General features: G+C 42.1%; 1 protein-coding gene across 2 annotated transcripts in view; it reads left to right on the top strand.

Annotated features, from left to right (window-relative positions):
- SCCPDH (saccharopine dehydrogenase (putative)) overlaps positions 1–22,366 on the top strand; it is a 46,297-nt gene that overhangs the window by 14,644 nt on the left and 9,287 nt on the right. For both annotated transcript variants that reach the window (XR_003119767.1, XM_025386977.1), the window contains exons 3-6: positions 2,777–2,857; positions 7,002–7,131; positions 11,225–11,274; positions 22,179–22,309. Coding sequence is in view for 1 of the 2 variants with exons in the window: in XM_025386977.1 (XP_025242762.1) it covers positions 2,777–2,857; positions 7,002–7,131; positions 11,225–11,274; positions 22,179–22,309 (392 nt within the window). In the remaining variant the exon portion in view is untranslated. The remainder of the gene's footprint in view (positions 1–2,776; positions 2,858–7,001; positions 7,132–11,224; positions 11,275–22,178; positions 22,310–22,366) is intronic.

Consider the following 22,366-nt stretch of genomic DNA (forward strand, 5'->3'; position numbering starts at 1 on the left):
TGATTGACTCGCCTTGGCCTCCCAAAGTGTTGGGATTACAGACGTGAGCCACTGTGCCTGGCCATGTGTTTATACATATATGCCATATATATATATAGTCCTTGTATGTATTATATATCTATATTACATGTAGATATAATACATATTATAGATATTTATAGATATATAATATAATATAGATATTTATAGATATATATTATATAACATATGTATTATATATTTATAGATATATATAATATATAAATGGCATATATATAGTCCTCAGCATCGTATTTTTTATATACACACACACACACACACACACACACACATTTTTTTTCTTAGAGAGACAGAGTCTCAAAGTGATCCTTCTGCCTCAGCCTCCCAAAGTGCTGAGATACAGGTTTGAGCCACCACACCCGGCCTAGAGGCTACACACTGAAGCATGTGCTAGAAAGTGGAGGAGGAGAAATAGGTTTAGAGAGAGAGATGATGAATTCAGTTTTAGACTTGTTGAAATTGAGGTGTCTGCTAGGTACCTTGCATCAAGACGGAAAATACAAATAATATATTGTTTGTATATGATGTTTTATAAGTAAGTGAGAAAATCAGGGTGAAGAGAAAATAAAAGGAAAATATAGGCAAAGTGAAATTAGTTTTATGTGTGACTCACGCCACATGTCCTGTGCTGTCACTGGTCCTGACCTTTCTAACAAAAAACACAGGGAGGGAAACCCATTCAGTGAGCAACTCTAGACGTAGAGGTTGGAGGTCACAGCACAGATTTGATTGAAGTTGGGAGAGTAGGTGAGATTTCCTGGGAGAATGTCCAAGTCAGTGATTCTCCATCTTTGAAGTACACAAGAGTCACCTGTGAGGCTTATTTAAAATGCAAGTTACTGGAGTCTACCTCAGAAAGCCTGATTCTGGGGGTCTGGAGTGGGACTGTGACCAGCACGCGACCCAGGTGATTCTAAAGCAGGTGGACTCATGGCCAACTTGAGAAATTTGGGAGTGAAATATCCAGAGACAGGCCGAGAAAGCTCCAAATGAGTTTTAAAATGGATGTGTGCAAACCCTAAGGATTAACCAGGATAATCCACTGGGTGCAGAAAGAATATAGAGCTTCAACTTATGTTTTAATCTCAACTTTAGTTCTATTTAAATATGTTTAAAGTGTGTATTTTATTCATTTGGTAGACAATTTAAGTGATTTATAAATAAATTCATATAGTTGTAGGTGATGGATTCCAGGTGTGAACTTGGGTCCACTGCCTTGAAATCCTTTGTTCCATGACACCATACTGCCTGAGAAGTAAAGTTCTTCATTCATTTCATGTGGTTAATGGAAGGCTAGGAACTCGAATTTCACACACTTCTCCCAGTCCTGTAATTCCAGTGTTATCCGCCATTCTTAGTAAGAGGCGTGAGGTCTTGGAGTTAGGTGAGAGGACAGCCCATCTGACCTATTTGTAAAGGTCAGTTGTTGCATTGCCCTGTCTTTTAAGTGTCCCTTGTTTCTCGAAGGCTGGAAGAAAGAAACGATTTCCTTCCTGCATCTTTTGCTGCGAGGAATGAATAAAGCAGAGGAGTTTGTGCTTCTAATCTACTTCTTCACAAAGGGAAAGATTTGTCATGCTTCTTTGGAAATGGGACTGAATTCTGATGTATTAGCTTTTACATATGAAAATTTTATTTTAATTCCTTGAGTTTGAGTAACAGATAATACGAGAAATCTAGTGTCATATAGGCTCAGAATATCTGCTCTGTTCAGTATCAAACTTATCCTTTGCATACTCTCTTCTTCCTGTTTGTTTTTAATTTTGGCCAGTGGTACCACGGGTTCTTGGCCCCCATGTCCAGCCCAGCTACTCTGGAAATCCAGTCATTTCCGCCTTTTTAGTATTGTATGTCTCATCTTTAGTGTATCATCTGTGCTGTAATTCTTATACCACAATCCTGTTTAAAATTCTCCAGGAAGGCCAAGTAAACTAGAAAGGATAAAGTTGAAACCTGTTAGCATAGCACATGTTGTCCTTCCTGATGTGGCCGTAGCCTGCCTTTCCAGACTAATCTCTTTCCACTTCCTACTCCAGTGTATTTGATTCCTGCTTCAAGTAACAGGAACAGCTTCTCTTTCTTCACCTCTGCATTTATTTTTTCCTGTATCCAGATTTTTCTTTTTCCTGGAAAATTTTTATTTTTTCTTTAGGGTTCAACTCAAGGGAATCACTTGTATGAAACTTTCCCTTTTGTCTTCAGGTAGAGGTAAGCGTACATTCCTCTGTAATTCCATCATGCCTTTATGTATTCACACTGTGCGAGGTATTTTTGTGCAGTTATCTTATTTTCTCAATTTATCTTTTTGTTTTTGAGACAGTCTCACTCTGTCGCCCAGGCTGGAGTGCAGTGGCGTGATCTTGGCTCACTGTAATCTCCACCTCCGAGGTTCAAACCATTCTCCTGCCTCAGCCTCCCAAGTAGCTGGGATTACAGGTGTGCACCATCATGCCCGGCTAATTTTTGTATTTTTAGTCGAGATGGGATTTCACCATGTTGGCCAGGCTGGTCTCAAACTCCTGACCTCAAGTGATCCGCCTGCCTCGGCCTCCCAAAGTTCTGGGATTACAGGTGTGAGCCACTGTGCCTGGCCACTTTTTCAATTTATCTTTAGGCTATTTTATTAGCAGATGATTTCTTGATAACTAGGACCATTTACTTCCAGGATTAGATGGCATTTTATTCAGTTAAACTTGTCAAGCAAGAATAAACCTCTTTCTTCTTCTTATTTCCCTAGTATCGATTTTATGGAGAACCTGTAATAAAAGCGTGTATTGAAAATGGAGCCAGTTGTATCGACATCAGTGGAGAACCTCAGGTATATAAAATGAAAAGGAAACAACGTAGAATTAACACATACATTTCTGTTTCATGAAGTGGAAATATTTAGTGCAATTTTGCAGACATATTGAGAAGCCGACAGCTCCTCTCTAGCGTTCAGAGATGGTATGCGTGTGGTATTCCATTAACAGCTCGAAGGAGAGCACCGATGGTAAGGTCTTAGCTTCAGTTTTCTTGAATTTTTTTCCTCTCTACAACATCATTTCTTTTAGGTCTGAGATTATGATAGCTACTTCATGCTTTAAACTGAATCAATTAAAATAGCGAACTGTGCATAACTCTTAGAATCTCACTTCTGTAAGGTTTTAATTTTGAATTCCCTTTTAAAAACCAGGTACCTTTAGGCCAGGAACGGCGGCTCACGCCTGCAATCCCAGCACTTTGGGAGGCCGAGGCGGGTGGATCATGAGGTCAGGAAATCGAGACCATCCTGGCTAACATGGTGAAACCCCGTCTCTACTAAAAATACAAAAAATTAGCCGGGCGGGGTGGCGGCGCCTGTAGTCCCAGCTACTTGGGAGGCTGAGGCAGGAGAATGGCGGGAACCCGGGAGGCGGAGCTTGCAGTGAACCGAGATCACGCCACTGCACTCCAGCCTGGGCGACAGAGCGAGACTCTGTCTCAAAAAAAAAAAAAGAAAAATCAGTTACCTTTATAACATTACATAAAAATAAAGGTAAAGTTCACTAGTGTAAAATCAACCTAAAGATTTTGAATGTTCACATTTATTGAATGCTTACTATATGCCCAACATTGTGCTAAGTGTTTTATGTAACTTTTTAAAAAATACGTATAGAGTAGTTATCTTCCTCCATTTTTTATAGATGAGGAAATTAAAGCTGAGGAAGCTTAAATAACTGGCTCAGTAATGCATCTAGTAAGTAGAAGAACTAGGTCTTCAATTGAGGTTTGCCTGACCACGGGAAGTTATGTATTAACAGGCATTAAGCTCTTCTTCAGCCTTTAAAATGGTAACATCATGTGTCTCTGTAGTAACTACTGGTTATCATCATCAGTGTGCCAATATGATACTAATATGTATTTGCAGTTTATCAATTGGTAAAATACTGGAAAATACTGAGAAAGTGTAAATTACCAAAATTGATTCAAGAAGGAGGAGGAAACAAATTAAAAAAAAAAAAAAGCCAGGTGAGGGGGCGCACACCTGTTATCCCAGCACTTTGAAAAAGGCCAGGTGAGGGGGCGCACGCCTGTTATCCCAGCACTTTGGGAGCACTTTGGGAGGATGACTTGAGCCCATGAGTTAAAAAATTAGCCAGGAGTTGGTGGCACACACCTGTGGTCCCACCTACTCAGGAGACTGAGACAGGAAGATCACTGGAGCCTGGGAGGTCAAGACTGCAGTGAGCTATGATCACGCCACTGTACTCCAGCCTGGGCAACGTAGTGAGACCCTGTCTTCAAAAACACAAAACAAAAACAAAAAACAATTCCCGTGTTATTTAAAATAACCCAGAGCATGGTGAAAACCTTTTAAGTCATCTATAAACTATCATAAAAGTAGTATCAAATCTCTTGGGTTTTTTTTTTTTTTTTTTTGATACAGGTCTCTCTCTGTCGCCCAGGCTGGAGTGCAGTGGTACGATCTTGGCTTACTGTAACCTCTGCCACCTGAGTTCAAGCGATTCTCCCGCCTCACCCTCCTGAGTAGCTGGGGGTACACGTGCACACCACCACACCTGACTAATTTTTGTATTTTTGGTAGAGACAGAGTTTTACCTTGTTGGCCAGGCTGGTCTCGAACTCCTGGCCTCAAGTGATCCACCCACATCGGCCTCCTAGAATGCTGGGATTACAGGTATGAGCCACTGTGCCCAGCCATAATATCAAAACCTAATAAGGGGTTGGGCACGGTGGCTCATGCCTGTAATCCCAGCACTCTGGGAAGCCAAAGTGGGTGGATCACTTGAGGCCAGGAGTTTGAGGCCAGCCTGGCCACATGGCGAAACCCCTTCTCTACTAAAAGTACAAAACTCAGCCAGGTTTGGTGGTGCATGTCTGCAATCCCAGCTACTCAGAAGGCTGAGGCATGAGAATCACTTGAACCCGGGAGGTGGAGGCTGCAGTGAGCCAAGATTGAGCCACTGCACTCCAGCCTGGGCAACAGAGTGAGATCCTGTCTCAAAACAACAAGAAACCTAATAAAGAACCAGAGGGCCGGACTAGGTGGCTCACGCCTGTAATCCCAGTGCTTTGGGAGGCCGAGGTGGGCAGATCACGAGGTCAAGAGATCGAGACCATCCTGGCCAACATGGTGAAACCCCATCTCTACTAAAAATACAAAAATTACCTGGGCATGGTGACGCACGCCTGTAGTCCCAGCTACTCGGGAGGCTGAGGCAAGAGAATCACTTCAACCTGGGAGGCAGAGGTTGCAGTGAGCCAAGATCATGCCACTGCACCCCAGCCTGGTGACAGAGCGGGACTCCATCTCAAACAAAAAAACAAAACCCAGAATATATAAAGAATTTTTACAAGTCAATAATAAAATAAAGACAATTTATTTTTAAAATGGGCAGGGGATGTAATCTCAGCACTTTGGGAGGCCGAAGCAGGTGGATCACCTGAGGTCAGGAGTTTGAGACCAGCCTGACCAACATGGAGAAACCCTGTCTCCACTAAAAATACAAAATTAGCTGGGTGTGGTGGCAGGTGCCTATAATCCCAGCTACTCGGGAAGCTGAGGCAGCAGAATCGCTTGAACCTGGGAGGTGGAGGGTGCAGTGAGCCGAGATCACGCCACTGCACTCCAGCCCAGGCAACAGTGCGAGACTCCGTCTCAAAACAAAACAAAACAAAAAGGGCAGGGGATGAGAAGAGACAAATCTTCTGTGTGGAAGAATTCCACATAATTTATGTAACTTCTCCACATTGATGTGCAAGCAGCTGTGTGTGTGACTGTGTTAATGTGTTTGTGTGTATGTGTGAGTGTAACTGTGTTAGTGTGACTGTTAACGTGTGTTTGTGCATGAGCAAATGTGTGTGTGATTGTGTTCGTGTTTGTGTATGTGCATGAATGAGTGTGTGTGTATGTGGTGTGTGTTTGTGTCTGTGCCTGAGCAGGTGTGATTGTGTATGTGTGTCACCCTCTGGAAGAGGGAGCATAAATTGACAGTGGAGAAACCTGACGAACCCTGGTAAATCATGTTGACAGTGCGTAGTCCTGATAGGATATGATATGATATATGATATGATATGATATGAAATGAATAGCACTTTACCCCTGTGGTCTCTTTCCAAAACCCATAACCCCAGTTTAATAATGAGAAAAACATGAGACAAATTCCAGTAGAGGGGAACTCTACAAAATGCCTGACCAGTACTCCTCAAAACCATCAAGGTTATCAGAGACAAGGAAAGTGTGAGAAACTGTCGCAGCCAAAAGAAGCCGAAGGAGACATGACAACCGACTGTAATCCTGGATGGGATCCTGGAGCGGAAAAAGGGGTTCAGTAAAAACTAAGGGAATCAGAATGAACTGTGAACTTTAGCGAATTAAATCATATGTCAGTATTGGTTCATTAATTGTAACAACCGTTCATGTAAAAGATGTTAAAAATAGAGAAAACTGGGCTGCAGGGTACTTGGGAACTCTCTCCTATTCCATTTTTCTGTAAATCTTACATTGTTTTTAAAAAGTAATTTCTAAAAACAGGCGGAAGAGCAGAGCGGACGTTATTCCCCTGTGCCCTCTGCCGTCATCTCCTTTCCCGCTCTCTGTCTGTGCGTGTGCAGAGCTCTGTGTCTGTGACAGTGTTCATCTGGGTAATGCCGTTTGGGGTAATTTTTTTTTACTTTCTATTTTTTATGTTTTATTTAATTTTTTATAATAGGCATTACTTTTATATTTAAAAGTCATTCTAAAAATATTAAGTGTCATAAAGTCAGGTGAGCATATCTTCCATGCCATCTGGTACACAGTAGGTGCTGTATTTGCTGAATAAGTGAAAAAATATTTTGACAGTTAATATTTTGCTGCAGAGCCACACTGGTTAGCATTTTCAAAGTTTGATTGCTTTGTTTTTAAAGATAAATTATTTAATACTGGTCTATGTCTTTCTGCATAACTCTAATTAAAATTCTTATCCTGGATTTTTTAGTTTCTGGAACTAATGCAATTGAAGTATCATGAGAAAGCTGCAGACAAAGGGGTTTATATCATTGGAAGCAGTGGCTTTGACTCCATTCCGGCAGATCTGGGAGTAATATATACCAGAAATAAAATGAATGGTAATTATTGATCAATAAGCAATCATGGAACTTAACAGTACGGTGCAAGGGCTTCATGTTTGTAACTGTGGTGAACTAAAATCTAGTTGAAAAAAGAAACATAGCCATAAATGGGTAATATTAAAACACATGTTTTGTTTTTAATATAGCTGCACTTTTAATAAAATGCTATTGAGACTATTGTTGAGACATGGATAATACTGTATTTTACAGTGATATATTATTGTCTCAGTATAGTTTGGTTTGAGCTGTCAAATTTCTGGAAAACACCTTTGGCAACCATTATAAATTCAAGCTTGCTTTGTTTAGGAATCAGCACATTTTAAAGCATAATTTGTATATTATAGTTTAAAAAGGTTTTAAATTTTTAACCATCAAAGCTAGAAAGTATTGAACACAGAATTGGAGACAGTTATTTAATAATGGATAAAATAATGAATGTTACAATAAAACATTTGAAGTTACTAATGTTTTGCATATTTAAGAGTGTCTGGTTTAGAAAATTCCCTGAGCAGGCTGTGGTGGCTTGCTCCCAAGTCTTAGCTACTCGGGAGGTTGAGGCAGCAGGATCTCTCGAGGCGAAGAGTTCAGGACCAGCCTGGGCAACATAGCAAGACTCGTCTCTAAAAAATAAAATAAAAAATTAGCCAGATGTGGTGGTACACACCTGTAGTCAGTCCTAGCTCCTCAGGAGGCTAAGGTAGGAGGATCACTTGAGCCCAGGAGTTTGAGGCTATAGTAAGCTGTGATTGCACCACTGTACTCTAGCCTGGGTTACAGAGTGACACCTTGTCTCTTAGAAAAAAAGCAAAAAACAAAACAAAACAAAACAACAACAAAACAAAAAACAAACCTGAAACAGGTAACTTCAGTGCCATGTAAAGTGTTCTAGACTTAAAAAATTGGAAAATGTTCCAGCGTATATTAAAAAGCATAACTGTGAAACCAAAGTCCAACAAAGATAGCACACACACACAAACTACAGATCTTGCTTGCTTGTGAAATTAGAAGTAAAAAGAAAATACTATATAAAATTTTAATAAATCCAGTGTCATTTAAAAAGTTTTTTAAGAGACAGGTTCTTGCTGTGCCATAGCTCACTGTAACAAACGCCTGGACTCAGGCAGTGCTCCCTCCACAACCTCCTAAGTAGCTAGGACTGCAGGCTTATGCCACCATACCCAACTAATTTTATAAAATTTTTGTAGAGATGGGGTCTCACTATGTTGCCCAAGCTAGTCTTGAACTCCTGGCCTCAGGTGATCCTCCCACCTTGGCCTGGCAGAGTGCTGGGATTTACAGATGTGAGGCACCATGCCCAGCTCATCCAGTGGCATTTTAGAAGAACAATATATTGAGACCAAGGTTTAGCATTAGGAAGTTATATAATCATATCAGAGGTGAGCAGCTATGTGCCCATCTCAAAAAATGATTTGAAAATTGAGAATTCACACCATTTAGTGATTTTACATTTTTAGGAATAGAATAGTTTCTTACATAATACATTTCAGGGCTGGGCATGGTGGCTCACGCCTGTAATCCCAGCACTTTGGGAGGCCAAGGCGGTTGGATCACCAGCCTGGCCAACGTGGTGAAATACTGTCTCTACTAAAAATGCAAAAAAAAAAAAATTAGCAGGACGTGGTGGCAGGCGCCTGTAGTCCCAGCTACTCGGGAGGCTGAGGCAGGAGAATCGCTTGAACCCGGGAGGCGGAGGTTGCAGTGAGCCGAGATCACGCCACTGCACTCCAGCCTGGGCGACAGAGCAAGACTCCGTCTCAAATGAATGAATGAATGAATGAATGTCAGAAGGCAGTAGCCTGTATCATACGTAATGAATAGTTAAACACTAGAACCATTCCAATTAAAAAGAGAAATGTGAATTGAACATCTTCAAAATATTCAGTGTTCCAATCCTTAGACCTAATATGTCTCCATTTATTAAAATAATTCTTTTTTTTTTTTTTTTTTTTTTTTGAGACGGAGTCTCGCTCTGTCGCCCAGGCTGGAGTGCTGTGGCCGGATCTCAGCTCACTGCAAGCTCCGCCTCCCGGGTTCACGCCATTCTCCTGCCTCAGCCTCCGGAGTAGCTGGGACTACAGGCGCCCGCCACCTCGCCCGGCTAGTTTTTTTTTGTATTTTTTTAGTAGAGACGGGGTTTCACCGTGTTAGCCAGGATGGTCTCGATCTCCCGACCTCGTGATCCGCCCGTCTCGGCCTCCCAAAGTGCTGGGATTACAAGCTTGAGCCACCGCGCCCGGCCTAAAATAATTCTTTAAAGTCTGTGAAGTTTAGTTTTCTTCACGATAATCCTGTTTCTTGAGGTTGTTCTCTGCTTTTATTTGAATAAGACTTTTTCCTTCGTAAGGGAGAGATATTAGTTTAAGGTTTGTGTAAACATTTTTTCGGATACTGAACGCTAGAAGTCAGCCAGCTGATCGTTGATGCAGGTGGTCCACTTTTATTAGATTACGCTTTAGGGGTTCTGTGGATGGGGTTAGATCACAGAGCCACATACCCAGGCCACATTCTTTTAGTAACCATCAGAATCGCCTCTAGTGAGTTATATTTGAATGGTCTGTTTTTTCTTTTTGTCCGTGGCCAGACTAATGACGTTTACCTGGCTGTAGTTCTCTTCTGCTGTAACAGCTTTGTTGATTATGTGGTTATTTATTATTTTGCTTGGTGTCAACTTTGTAAGGCCCCATGTTTTAATTTTCTCTTAGAATTAAAAGCACTTAAGGAATGAATATATTTCATTTATCAGATTTTGAGAATTAGCCAGCCATTATATTTTTCTTTTGCCTCATTGTTCTTGAGAAACTCAATAATTAATTAAATGCTTAACCACTATGCCTGCATATTAGTCTTCATGGTTAATATACTTGATGTCTGCTTTTTCCTGGCTTGGTTTCCAATTTTTATTTTATACTTATTTTTGTTTCATTTTAGTAGTCTTAGTGTTTTATAAGCCATCACAAAGGGTGTTTTGATAGTTTTTGTGTACATTCATTATAACCCACTGTTAATAAGCCTCTTGAAAGCTGTCATATTTTAAAGCAGAATAATTCCCATGGATCTAACTTCTTTCTTCTTTCTTTTTTTTTTTTGACAAGCTCTTGTTCTGTCGCCTAGGCTAGGCTGGAGTGCAGTGGCGCGATCATAGCTCACTGCAGCCTTGAACTCCTGGGCTCAAGCAGTCCTCTTACCCCAGCCTCCCTAGTACGGTAGCAGTAGTAGTCCCTAGGACTACAGATACATGCCACTGCAGCTGGCTAATTTTTCTAAAAAAGATGGGGGCCAGAAATCCCAGCACTTTGGGAGGCCGAGGTGGGCAGATCACAAGGTCCGGAAATCGAGACCAGCCTGGCCAATATGGTGAAACCCTGTCTCTACTAAAAATGTAATCCCAGCTACTCAGGGGGCTGAAGCAGGAGAATCGCTTGAACCCAGGAGGCAGAGTTTGCAGTGAGCCGAGATCGCGCCACTGCACTGCACTTCAGCCTGGGTGACAGACTCCGTCTCAAAAAAAAAAAAAGAGAAAGAAAGAAAGAAAGTGACCTCCTGCCCTGACCTCCCGAAATGCTGGGATTATAGGCCTGTGCCACCAGGATTCGAGCCAAAACGCTGGGATTATAGGCCTGTGCCACCAGCATTCGAGCCGAAACGCTGAGATTATAGGCCTGTGCCACCAGGATTCGAGCCGAAACGCTGGGGTTATAGGCGTGTGCCACCAGCATTCGAGCCGAAACGCTGGGATTATAGGCCTGTGCCACCAGCATTCGAGTGAGCTCAATTGTTGCCTTATTGGGGGTGATTCTTACTGTCATCAGTTTTTAAATACTAGAAAAGATTTTGTCAGTACTAGCGAATAGAGTTTATGCTAGTCTACTCTTTCTGATGGTTTACCTGGCCATAGCTACTTCTTAAGTCTGTGTACAAAAACATAATAAAACTGTTATCTGTACAGATTTTCTATGTCAGCTGTAGGCTTAGAAAAGCTAGTCTCTAAGTGAATAGGCATTGTTTATTATTACTTGTCCTAAATAATTTAGATTTTATTTTGCTTTTTACCATTCTCCTGCTCTTTTAGGTACTTTGACTGCTGTGGAAAGTTTCCTGACTATACATTCAGGCCCTGAGGTTGGTTTTCTGTTTGTCTTGTGTTGTTTCAAGTTAATATTAAAAATATTTTGGAAATGACACGTGCGTCTTAAAACATATTTAGACTAACTTTTTATGTATGTGTAATATTTAATGTGTGAAAGTCACCATGTTTAATTTTTTAAAAGATACCAAGATTACTTTGACTTGAAATATACATTATTTTCTTTTTATTTTATTTTATTTATTTATTTTTGAGATGGAGTTACGCTCTTGTCGCCCAGGCTGGAGTGCAATGGCGTGATCTCAGCTCACCGCAACCTCTGCCTCCTGGGTTCAAGTGATTCTCCTGCGTCAGCCTTATAGGCGCACACCACCATGCCTGGCTAATTTTTTTGTATTTTTGGTAGAGACGGGTTTTGGTCAGGCTGGTCTGGAACTCTTGACCTTAGGTGATCCGCCTACCTCAGCCTCCCAAAGTGCTGGGATTACAGGCGTGAGCCACCGTGCCCTGCTATTTTATTTTATTTTTTTGAGACAGAGTCTCACTCTGTTGCCCAGACTGGAGTGCAGTGGTGTGATCTTGGCTCACTCAATCTCTGCCTCCCAGATTTAAGTGATTTTCCTGCCTCAGCCACCTGAGTACCTGGGATTACAGGCATGTGCCGCCACACCTGGCTAATTTTTGTTTTTTTTCTTTTTCATGGGAGTTGGTATTTTGCTATGTTGGCCAGGCTGGTCTAGAACTCCTGGCCTCAAGTGATCTGCCCACCCTGGCCTCCCAAAGTGCTGGGATTACAGGCATGAGCCACTGCGCCGGGCCCCTAAAATATAATTTCTTCTAAAAACAACTGTGGTGTTCATTGTATTAGAATGAATTATCATGATCTCAACACTAAAGCCTTTATCATTGGTGCACAGTAAATGTTGTTGGCCAGGAAAATTTTCACCTTAGTGCAAGTCAGCATAGTTTTTATCCTGCGCGTAACTTAGGTACTGTCATGACCAAAAAGAGGTATATGAGGTAAATCTAGTCTCACTGAATTTACAGTGTATTTGGTAACAGAAGACATTGACGTCGGGAACATAAGACAGTTGCATTTCTGGGAAAGGACCATGTTTTATGACAAGACTTTTATTGCCGATAGTACCTAACCCAGTTCTAGGTCTGTACTGTGGCTTCCAAAGTATTTGTTCTAAATTATATTCATTCAACAAATATTGTATAGTAGTGCAAATGCATACAGTAACTGTGCAAGAGAAAATGGCATGTAAATGAATAAGATACAAACCCTACCTTTAAAGTGTAATAATTTAGTTTGGCAGGAAAGAAAAAAATGTTTGTTATTGAAGAGATCAGATGAAATACTGTAGGATTCTGAGTATGGTGAATACATCTAACTAAGAGTCCAGAGATCAAGAACTTTCTGGAGAGGCTGGGATATAGACTGACTTTCTTTTTTTTTTTTTTTTTTTTTTTGAGACGGAGTCTCGCGCTGTGTCACCCAGGCTGGAGTGCGGTGGCGCGATCTCGGCTCACTGCAAGCTCCGCCTCCCAGGTTCACGCCATTCTCCTGCCTCAGCCTCCGAGTAGCTGGAACTACAGGTGCCCGCCACCACGCCCGGCTAGTTTTTTGTATTTTCAGTAGAGACGGGGTTTCACCGTGTTAGCCAGGATGGTCTCGATCTCCTGACCTCATGCTCCACCCGCCTCGGCCTCCCAAAGTGCTGGGATTACAGACTTGAGCCACCGTGCCCGGCCTAGACTGACTTTCAAGGGCTGGTGCCGTGGAGATGTGAAGGAAGAGGAAATAGTGAATCAAAGACAAAGGTGGGGTGGTGCGGAACGTGTTTAATAAGAGGAATGACTGTCTTCGTCTAGATTGTGGGTTCAGATTAACATAAAGAGCTATGTAAAATATGCTATCACTTGTGGTTACACAGACTCTTTAGTAGAGTATAAGTGTAGCAGGACAAGCCGCAGATAAAACCCCTCAGACACCGAGTGAAAGAAGGAAGGGCTGGCTGGGCGTGCTGGCTCACAACTATAATCCCAGGACTTTGGGAGGCTGAGGCGGGTGGATCATAAGGTCAGGAGGTCGAGACCATCCTGGCTAACATGGTGAAACCCCGTCTCTACTAAAATTACAAAAAATTAACTGGGCGAGGTGGTGGGAGCCTGTAGTCCCAACTACTCGGGAGGCTGAGGCAGGAGAATTGCTTGAACCCAGGAGGCGGAGCTTGCAGTGAGCCGAGATTGTGCCACTGCACTCCAACCTGGGTGACAGAGCAAGACTCCATCTCAAAAAAGGAAAAAAAAAAAAAAAAAAAGAAGGAAGGGCTTTATTTGGCCGGGAGCTTTGGCAAGACTCACACTCACATCTCCAACAACCGAGCTCCCCGAGTGAGCAATTCCTGTCCCTTTTAAGGGCTCACAACTCTAAGGGGGTCTGCGTGAGAGGGTCGTGATGGATTGAGCAAGCAGGGGGTACATGACTGGGGGCTGCATGCACCGGTAATCAGCACAGAACAGAACAGGACAGAGACTTTCACAACGCTTGTCCATACAATGTCTGGAATCTGTAGATAACATAACCGGTTAGGTCAGGGGTCGATCTTTAACCAGGCCCAGGGCGCCGGCCGGGCTGTCTGCCTGTGGATTTCATTTCTGCCTTTTAGTTTTTACTCCTTCTCTCTTTGGAGGCAAAAATTTGGCATAAGACAATATTAGGGGTGTTCTCCTCCCTTATAAGAATAAAAATAAATGGCCAGGCACAGTGGCTCACGCCTGTAATCCCAGCACTTTGGGAGGCCGAGGCAGGTGGATCACTTGAGGTCAGGAGTTTGAGACCAGCCTGGCCAATATGGTGAAACCCCGTCTCTACTAAAAATAGAAAAATTAGCCAGGCCTGGTGGCGTATGCTTGTAATCCCAGCTACTCAGGTTATGGAGACAGGAGCATTGCTTGAACCTGGGAGGCAGAGGTTGCAGTGAGCCGAGATGACGCCACTGCACCCTTGCCTGGGCAGCAGAGCGAGAGGCTGTGTCAAAAATAAAAATAAGTGACAGTGGGAGTAATCTGGGGATGCTCCATAGAGGCCTTATTGAAACTAGCTTTGAAAAGTGAATAGGCCGGGCGCGGTGGCTCACGCCTGTAATCCCAGCACTTTTGGGAGGCCGAGACGGGCGGATCACGAGGTCAGGAGATCGAGACCATCCTGGCTAACACGGTGAAACCCCGTCTCTACTAAAAATACAAAAAACTAGCCGGGCGCAGTGGCGGGCGCCTGTAGTCCCAGCTACTCGGGAGGCTGAGGCAGGAGAATGGCGGGAACCCGGGAGGCGGAGCTTGCAGTGAGCTGAGATCGCGCCACTGCACTCCAGCCCGGGCGACAGAGCGAGACTCCGTCTCAAAAAAAAAAAAAAAAAAAAAAAAAGAAAAGTGAATAGCATTTGGCAGGTGAAAGGCAGCAACTGGAACAAAGGCTCAGAAACAGGAATGAGAAGTGCATCCTTGGGGCCCTTGGTAGCATGTGTTAGAAACCCAGCTTAAACCAACAAAACAAAAAAGAATCTATTGATTCATGTAACCAAATGCCTGAAGGTAAATCATATGGCTGGATCTAGATGTTCAAATGATACTGTCCAAACTCTTTTTTTCCCCTCTTGTTTCTCCTTTTTTGTCTCTTTCGTTTCTACTTTTCTTTGTGTAGGCTCTGGATGGAGCAGGGAAGTACTGGCATCCTCAGGTATACTTTGTCATAAAGGTTCATGATTTCTTGGGAAGAGCTGCCCAGTTTATATGTCAAACAATAGAGAAGATTAGTCATTTTGCTTGTTCTTAAGCCAGTCGATGTGACCTGGGGTAATAGAGTGTGAACCCAGAAAATCTGGAGACAGGTTTCAGTTAATTAAGAAAGTTAGGCTGGACCTGGTGGCTCACACCTGTAATCCCAGCACTTTGAGAGGCCGAGCCGAGGCAGGTGGGTCACCTGAGGTCAGGAGTTCGAGACCAGCCTGGCTGTTAGAAATAAATATTTGGTGCTGCAAAAGAAATAAATTTTCTTTTGCTCGAACATAAATTTTCTCAGCAAGGCAACTTTTCTTCTATAGAAGGGTGCATCTTGCGGATGGAGCAATGGTGAGAGCACACCTAAACGGGAGGGGAAGGGGTTCTTATCCCTGACACAGGTAGCCCCTACTGCTGTGTTGTTCTGCTATTGGCTAGGGTTGGACTGCACAGTCTAAGCTAATTCTGATTGGCTCTTTTAAAGAGAGCAGGGGTACGAGCAGTTATGGAACAGGTGGCTCAGGATGACTAAGAACAGAGCAGGTGACCAAGGGTAACTAAGGTCAGAGCAGGTGATAGCGGCTAGGAGGAGGTTGTTTACTGAAACTAGGGACAAGGAGACGTAAAGAACAAGAAAGTTAAACTTTAAAGAACAAAGAACAGGGGAGTGGAACATACTGATACATTGGTTCTTGGAGAGGATCTCAGAACTCATTGTACTTAACAATTTACAGGCTGAAACCTTTGAAGAGGAATTTATTCTATCCTACATGGCTAACATGGTGCAACCCCATCTCTACTAAAAATACAAAAAATTAGCTGGGTGTGGTGGCAGGTGCCTGTAATCGCAGCTAGTCTGGAGGCTGAGGCAGGAGAATCACTTGAACCCAGGAGGCGGAGGCTGCAGTGAGCTGAGATCACACCACTGCACTCCAGCCTGGGTGGCAGAGCAACACTCCATCTCAAAGAAAAAAAAGTTGATTTTGCCAAGGTTGAGGACACACCCATCCCGTGACACAGCCTCAGGAAGTCGGGACGACGTGTGCCCAGGGTGGTCAGGACACAGCTTGGTTTTCTGTATTTTAGGGAGACATGAGACATTAGTCACTACATGTAAGAAGGACATTGGTTCGGTCTGGAAAGGCGGGACAGCTTGAAGCAAAGGCAGGAAGCCTGGGAGTGGGGACGGAGCTTCCAGGTCACAGACAGGTGGGACACAGCGGTTACATTCTTCCCAGTTTCTGATTAGCCTTTCCAAAGGAGGCAGTCAGACATGCATCTATCTCAGTGAGCCGTTGAATAGAATGAGAGGCAGGTTTGCCCTAAGCAGTTTTCAGCTAGAGTTTTCCTTAGTGATTTTGGGGGCCCAAGATACTTGCCTTTGACAAGAGCAATCAGAATCAGTCTATGATTCAATTTTTTTCTTTTCTTTCTTTTTTTTTTTTTTTTGAGATGGGGTCTCACTCTGTCGCCCAGGCTGGAGTGCAGTAGCACGATCTCAGCTCACTGCAACCTCTGCCTCCCCGGTTCAGGCGATTCTCCTGCCTCAGCCTCCTGAATAGCTAAGATTACAGGTGCATGCCACCACTCCCAGCTACAAGTTTTTATGTATAAATAAAAAGCTTAAGAGAAGAAGGATAAGGAGTAGCTGCAGAACAGCAGTCTAGTGCCAGACCTGGCAACCTGTCAGGAAATTTGTTGACTCTACCTTAAGACATGTCAGAATCCAACCCCCTTTTTTTTTTTTAACCACTTCCCTTGCTACCACCTATTCTACAGTCTATGCTCAACATAACGGCCACTGTGATCCTTTTCAGACATAATCTAGACCGTGTCACTCCTCAGCTCAGAATTGCTGCATTCAGAAAGAAAGCCTGGTCCTTACAGTAGTTTGAATGGTTGTGAACGATCTGGCCCCAGTGACCTCTCCAGCCTTCTTCCCCACACTTTGCCCGTTTGTTCTCCATTGACACTGATTTCTGCTCTGCTCCTTGAACACACCTGCACACTCCTGCCTTAGGGCTTTTTTACTGGCGGTTTCCTTTGCCTGCAAACAGTTCTCCCAGATATTTGCATGCCTAGCTCCCTCACCTCCATCACGTCTTTTCTGAAATGTCACTTTCCTAACTGAAGCCTGCCCTGACCATCCTATTTAAAATTGCAAACCACCTCCCTTGCCTAGCACTAGCAGTTCATGTTATCTGCTGTCCTTTTTCTCTTCTGCTGTGGTGCTTCCCACCTTCTAAATTCTAGATATGACCTTTTCTGTTAGCTTTATCACTGTCTCTAAATGCGAGCACCTCATAAGGAGGGATCGTCCTCATTTAATTCACTGAACACCTAGAACAGTACTGGTCACATAATAGCATCTCAATAGTTGTTTGTTGAATGAATTCAGTGGACAAGGCTAGTGTAACTTTGATTTCAAAACCCTGCAAGAGCAATTCCATAATGGAAAAGTTCGGTCTAGTCTCATGGGAACATAGATGTAAAAATCCTAAACAAAATTTAGTAAATTAAAAATAGCGATATATACACAGAATAATATATTTTGACCAAACTGGTTTTAGAGCAGGAACGCAAGGTTTGGCACTGTATAATCTATAATTTACCTCATTACAGGCTAAAGTTAGAAAATCATATGATCATGTCAGTAGAGAAAAGTAGATAGATAAAATGTAATATCCATGATTAAATTTACAGCACATAAAAAAGGATGAGTTTGTGTCCTTTGTAGGGACATGAATGCAGCTGGAAACCATCATTCTCAGCAAACTATCGCAAGAACAGAAAACCAAACACCACATGTTCTCACTCATAGGTGGGAATTGAACAATGAGATCACTTGGACACAGGAAGGGGAACATCACACACCAGGTCCTGTTGTGAGGAGGGAACCGGGGGGAGGGATAGCATTAGGAGATATACCTAATGTAAATGACGAGTTAACGGGTGCAGCACACCAACATGGCACATGTATACATATGTAACAAACCTGCACGTTGTGCACATGTACCCTAGAACTTAAAGTATAATAAAAAAAAAATTTTTTTTTAAATTTTTACAGCAAACTAACAATAGCAGGGAAGATTTTTTTTAAAAAAGCTGTAACAACCTGGGTGTGGTGGTGTGCACCAGTAGTCTCAGCTACTTGGAGGGTGAGGCAGGGATAGCTTAAGCCCAGGAGTTCAAGGCCGCAGTAAGCTATGATCACACCACTATATTCCACCCTGAATGTCAGAGCAAGAGACCCCATCTCTTTAAAACAAACAAAAATTGTAAGAAGTGTGATGCCCAGTGTTTAACATTAAAAACTTGCTCTGACATCAGGAATAAGACACAGATGCCCATTATCATTACTTCAGCCAGATCCTAGCCCGGGGAGTAAGGCGGGAAAACAGAAATGAACTCCAAATAGATTAGAAAGGAAGAAACAAAACTATTTTCGATGGCTGATATAACTGTGAATGTAGAAAATTAAAAAGAACTTACAGATAACATTAGCATTAATAGAAGAGTTTTGTGAACTGCTGGTAAAACTCTTTTCCAAATAAGGTCACATTCTGAGGTGCGGGGGGTTAGGTCTTCAACATCTCAGTTTCTGATTCTGGGTGGGGATGCAGTTCAGCCCATAACAGTGTCTTCCCACGAATGCGTCCGTTTCACCTAGGTTATCTAATTTGTTGGCATACACTTGTTCATAGTATTCCTTTATACTCCTTTTTATTTCGATAATGTTGGTAATAATGTTCCCTCTTTTATTCCTGATTTTAGTAGTTTGGGTTTTCTTTCTCTCTCTCTTTTTTTTTTTTTTTTTGGTCTGTCTAGCTAAAATGTATCAGTTTTGTTGACCTCTTCAAATAACCAACTTTTGGTTTTGTTGGTTTTTCTATTCTGTTTCATTTATTTCCACAGTAGTTTTTATTGTTCCTGGATATGAAATTAATATAAAAATCAGCGGTATTTCCGTATGTCAGCTATGGTTAGAAGGTGATTATTTTTGTAAAAAAGACCATTTATGATAGCATTAAATAAATCAAGTGCCTAAGAGTAAGTAATAGAAAGTGTACAAGATTTCTGTGAAGAAAACTGTAAACGTTTATTGAGGGGCCATAAAGAAGACATAAATTGAAGGATCCAGCGTATTCATGGATTAAAATATGAATCCATTTTGTAGTTGTTAATTTTCTTCAAGTTTGTTTATAATCTCATACAGTTCCCATCAAAATCACAAACGGATTTTTTGGTTTGTTTTGTTTTGATGTGCATCTTGACAAGCTGTTTCTAAAATGTGTGTGGAAACTCAAAGGGCTGAGAACAGGCAAGATATTCTTGAGAGAGAGTAAGGCAGAAAGACACTCCTGGGTATGAAGACCTGGTATTAAGTCAGGGTAAACCCTTGATATATGATAGAGAGGCTTTTCCTATCATTTTTCTTTTCTTTTTACAAATCCACTTTTATTTGTATTTATTTACTTTTCATTCGATCAGATCCTCGAGGAGTACAGCATCACAGAGCTGCTATGTCTAGTGGCCTCAGCAGGAAGCTGCTTTGGAATTAGGCACACTTTGTGCCACTGTGCCCGTGGGCACACGTCACCTTTCTCCGTGTTACTGTGGTTTTGCCTGGTTTGCTGCCAGGAGTCAGTAGTATTCTTTGTACACATAAGCGCATCTCCTGCCCAAATCACATCTCATTTTATCTCAGCCATAAATACCTTCAGTTTTAAGAAGAGCTGTGTTCTCCCTTTGGTTCTGGAGATCCCGCTCATAGCAAAAATGGCCATGGACCACAGCTTTCCAGACATGCTTGTCGTTTAGAATTCCTCCTCCCAGCAGGCCTCCAGGCTTCAAGATGGCAGGAACAGGAAGGGGCTTTTCAGGAGATGATGCTGGGACAAGTGAGTGTCTGCTTGGAGAACACATGGAATTGGATTCATACTTTTGCACCCTGTACAAAAATCAAGTTTGGATGGATTATGGAAGCCCTCACGGTTGGGAATGGCTTCTACAAAAAGACAAAGAGGCATTAAATGTAATGAAAAAGTGATGTACTTGTGTACTTTTAAAATTGAGAATGTTTCCCAAAACACACGGGTAAGAAAGTCAAAAGGCTGGCTGCAGTGTAGGAGTTACTTACAACCCGTGATAAATCCTGACATCACAATTTCAAACATAAAAAGCCAAATGCTAAGTAATAAATCATGCTTGATTGCATTTCTGTAAAGCTTAGAAACAGGCAAAACTAATTGTAATGCTTAGGGATGAATTCTGAGGTGATTAAACTCTAAAGAAAAGAATTTTTCTTGATTACTGTAAAGGCAGGACGGAAGGAGGGCCTTCTTAGTTGCTGGCCACCTGTAGTTCTTGGCCTGGATGTTTACATGTACGTTGGCTTCATAACATATATCAATATACAATTTAATAAAATTGTAGTAGGTACATCTCTATATTTTTCTGTGAAAGGCAATTTTTTTTTAATTGAATGTAATTTTTGATGGCTTAGTCGTATAAGAAAATATTTTTAGATTTTTAAAAAGCTGTTTTCTCCTGGTGCTTGGAATCTTCACATTTGTAGAGATTCACATAGGCCCTTTTGGCTAGGCTCAGATTGAGTAGACAACAAATCAAACCTTTAAGACTTTAGTTCTGTTGTAGTTTTAATAAAACAGAAGAAATAAATCTGTACCAGAATGAAAGTTAGATTTGGTATCTCTGCTTTTCAGTATCATCAAAGCTGAGATAGGAAAACCTGAATCTTTTGATGGTTTTATTGTTGCTCTTAGTTTGTTTATTAACAACGAAAGGTACCATCATATCTGCCTCACGGATATCCCTCTTTGAAAATCTTGTGACAGAATTAGTTTTGAATCTTTCTGAATTACTGTGTTCACCTAAACAATGTAAACAACATGGAAGGAAGGACATAATACAATGATGTACAATCAATATAATAAATGAAGTTTATTCATGTAATAGAGAATTAAAAGGCCCACCTAGAGGTTGGGAAAGAAAGGTCAGCGCTAGGCCAGGTGCAGTGGCTCACGCCTGCAATCCCAGCACTTTGGGAGGCCGAGGCGGGCGGCTTGCCTGAGGTCAGGAGTTCAAGACCAGCCTGGCCAACATGGTGAAACCCTGTCTTTACTAAAAATACAAAAATTAGCCGGGCGTGGTGGCACACGCCTGTAATCCCAGCTACTCAGGAGGCTGAGACAGGAGAATTGCTTGAACCCAGCAGGTGGAGGTTGCAGTGAGCTGAGATCGTGCCATTGGCACTCCCGCCTGGGCGATAAGAGCGAGACTGTGTCTCAAAAAAAAAGGCCAGCGCTGTGATAGTAAGTTCAGAGGTCATGTCCTCTCCTGGGGTCTCATCTCAGCCACTTGTTTCTCGGTGGCACTGGGGGTAAGGGTTGGGGAAGGTGTAAAGGGTACTGGTAGAATGAAGGCACTGACAGCCCAAAGTCTCATGAAGGGATGAAAAATCAGTGAATAAATGAGAGTCTGAGTAAGATCAAGCAAATACTAAGGACTCTGCACTGGCTATGATACCAAAAAGAAATCAAGGGACTGAGGAAAGCAATTAAAATACAAATCATATTAGTGAACTGTAAATGTTTTAAAAGATTATTTTACCAAGACTTCTGTAGGAAGACAGATCTATAACTTGGGGCTGGAGTAAGAGGTATTGGAGGTAGACAGGGATCCAGGTGTAGCAGGATGGAGAGATGCACAGTACGCAGTGTATGTATGCATAAATGTGCACACGGACATATCCGGAAATGTCGAGGAGTTTGTGTAGGATCGAGAGAGGATTAGAGTGGCTATTCTGCAGATCATATGGGGCAGAAAAAAAAAGGATTAGAGTGGCTGATCTTAAAGGAATATGGTCAATTAGTTGAGTAAAATCGGTGAAGTAAAACTAAGTAACTTATTACAGAATATAAAGAATGATAGGAGGGGGAAAGAAAGGGCTTCTCTTGGTGTAAATATTGAGTATGATCGAGCTAATGAATGTGACTGCTCCCTAGCTGGTCACGAAAATTCACCTCAAGATTATTAAATAAGGGATTATGTCTTGTCCAAATATAAGTGAAATATTGTTTGTAACTATCCCTTAAGACACGTTTCTTTAACTCTTGAAATATTTTATTAGGGGTTGAGCATTCATGATGGTACCTGGAAGTCAGCAATTTATGGTTTTGGAGATCAGAGTAATTTGAGAAAACTACGAAATGCGTCAAATCTGAAACCTGTCCCACTCATTGGTCCAAAATTGAAGAGAAGGTATATTTACTTAAAATCCATTTTTTATATATGTAGTCTAAGTATATTGTTGTTGGG

This window comes from Theropithecus gelada, chromosome 1, assembly GCF_003255815.1.
Source record: "Theropithecus gelada isolate Dixy chromosome 1, Tgel_1.0, whole genome shotgun sequence".
In the NCBI taxonomy this organism is placed as follows: Eukaryota; Metazoa; Chordata; class Mammalia; order Primates; family Cercopithecidae; genus Theropithecus; species Theropithecus gelada.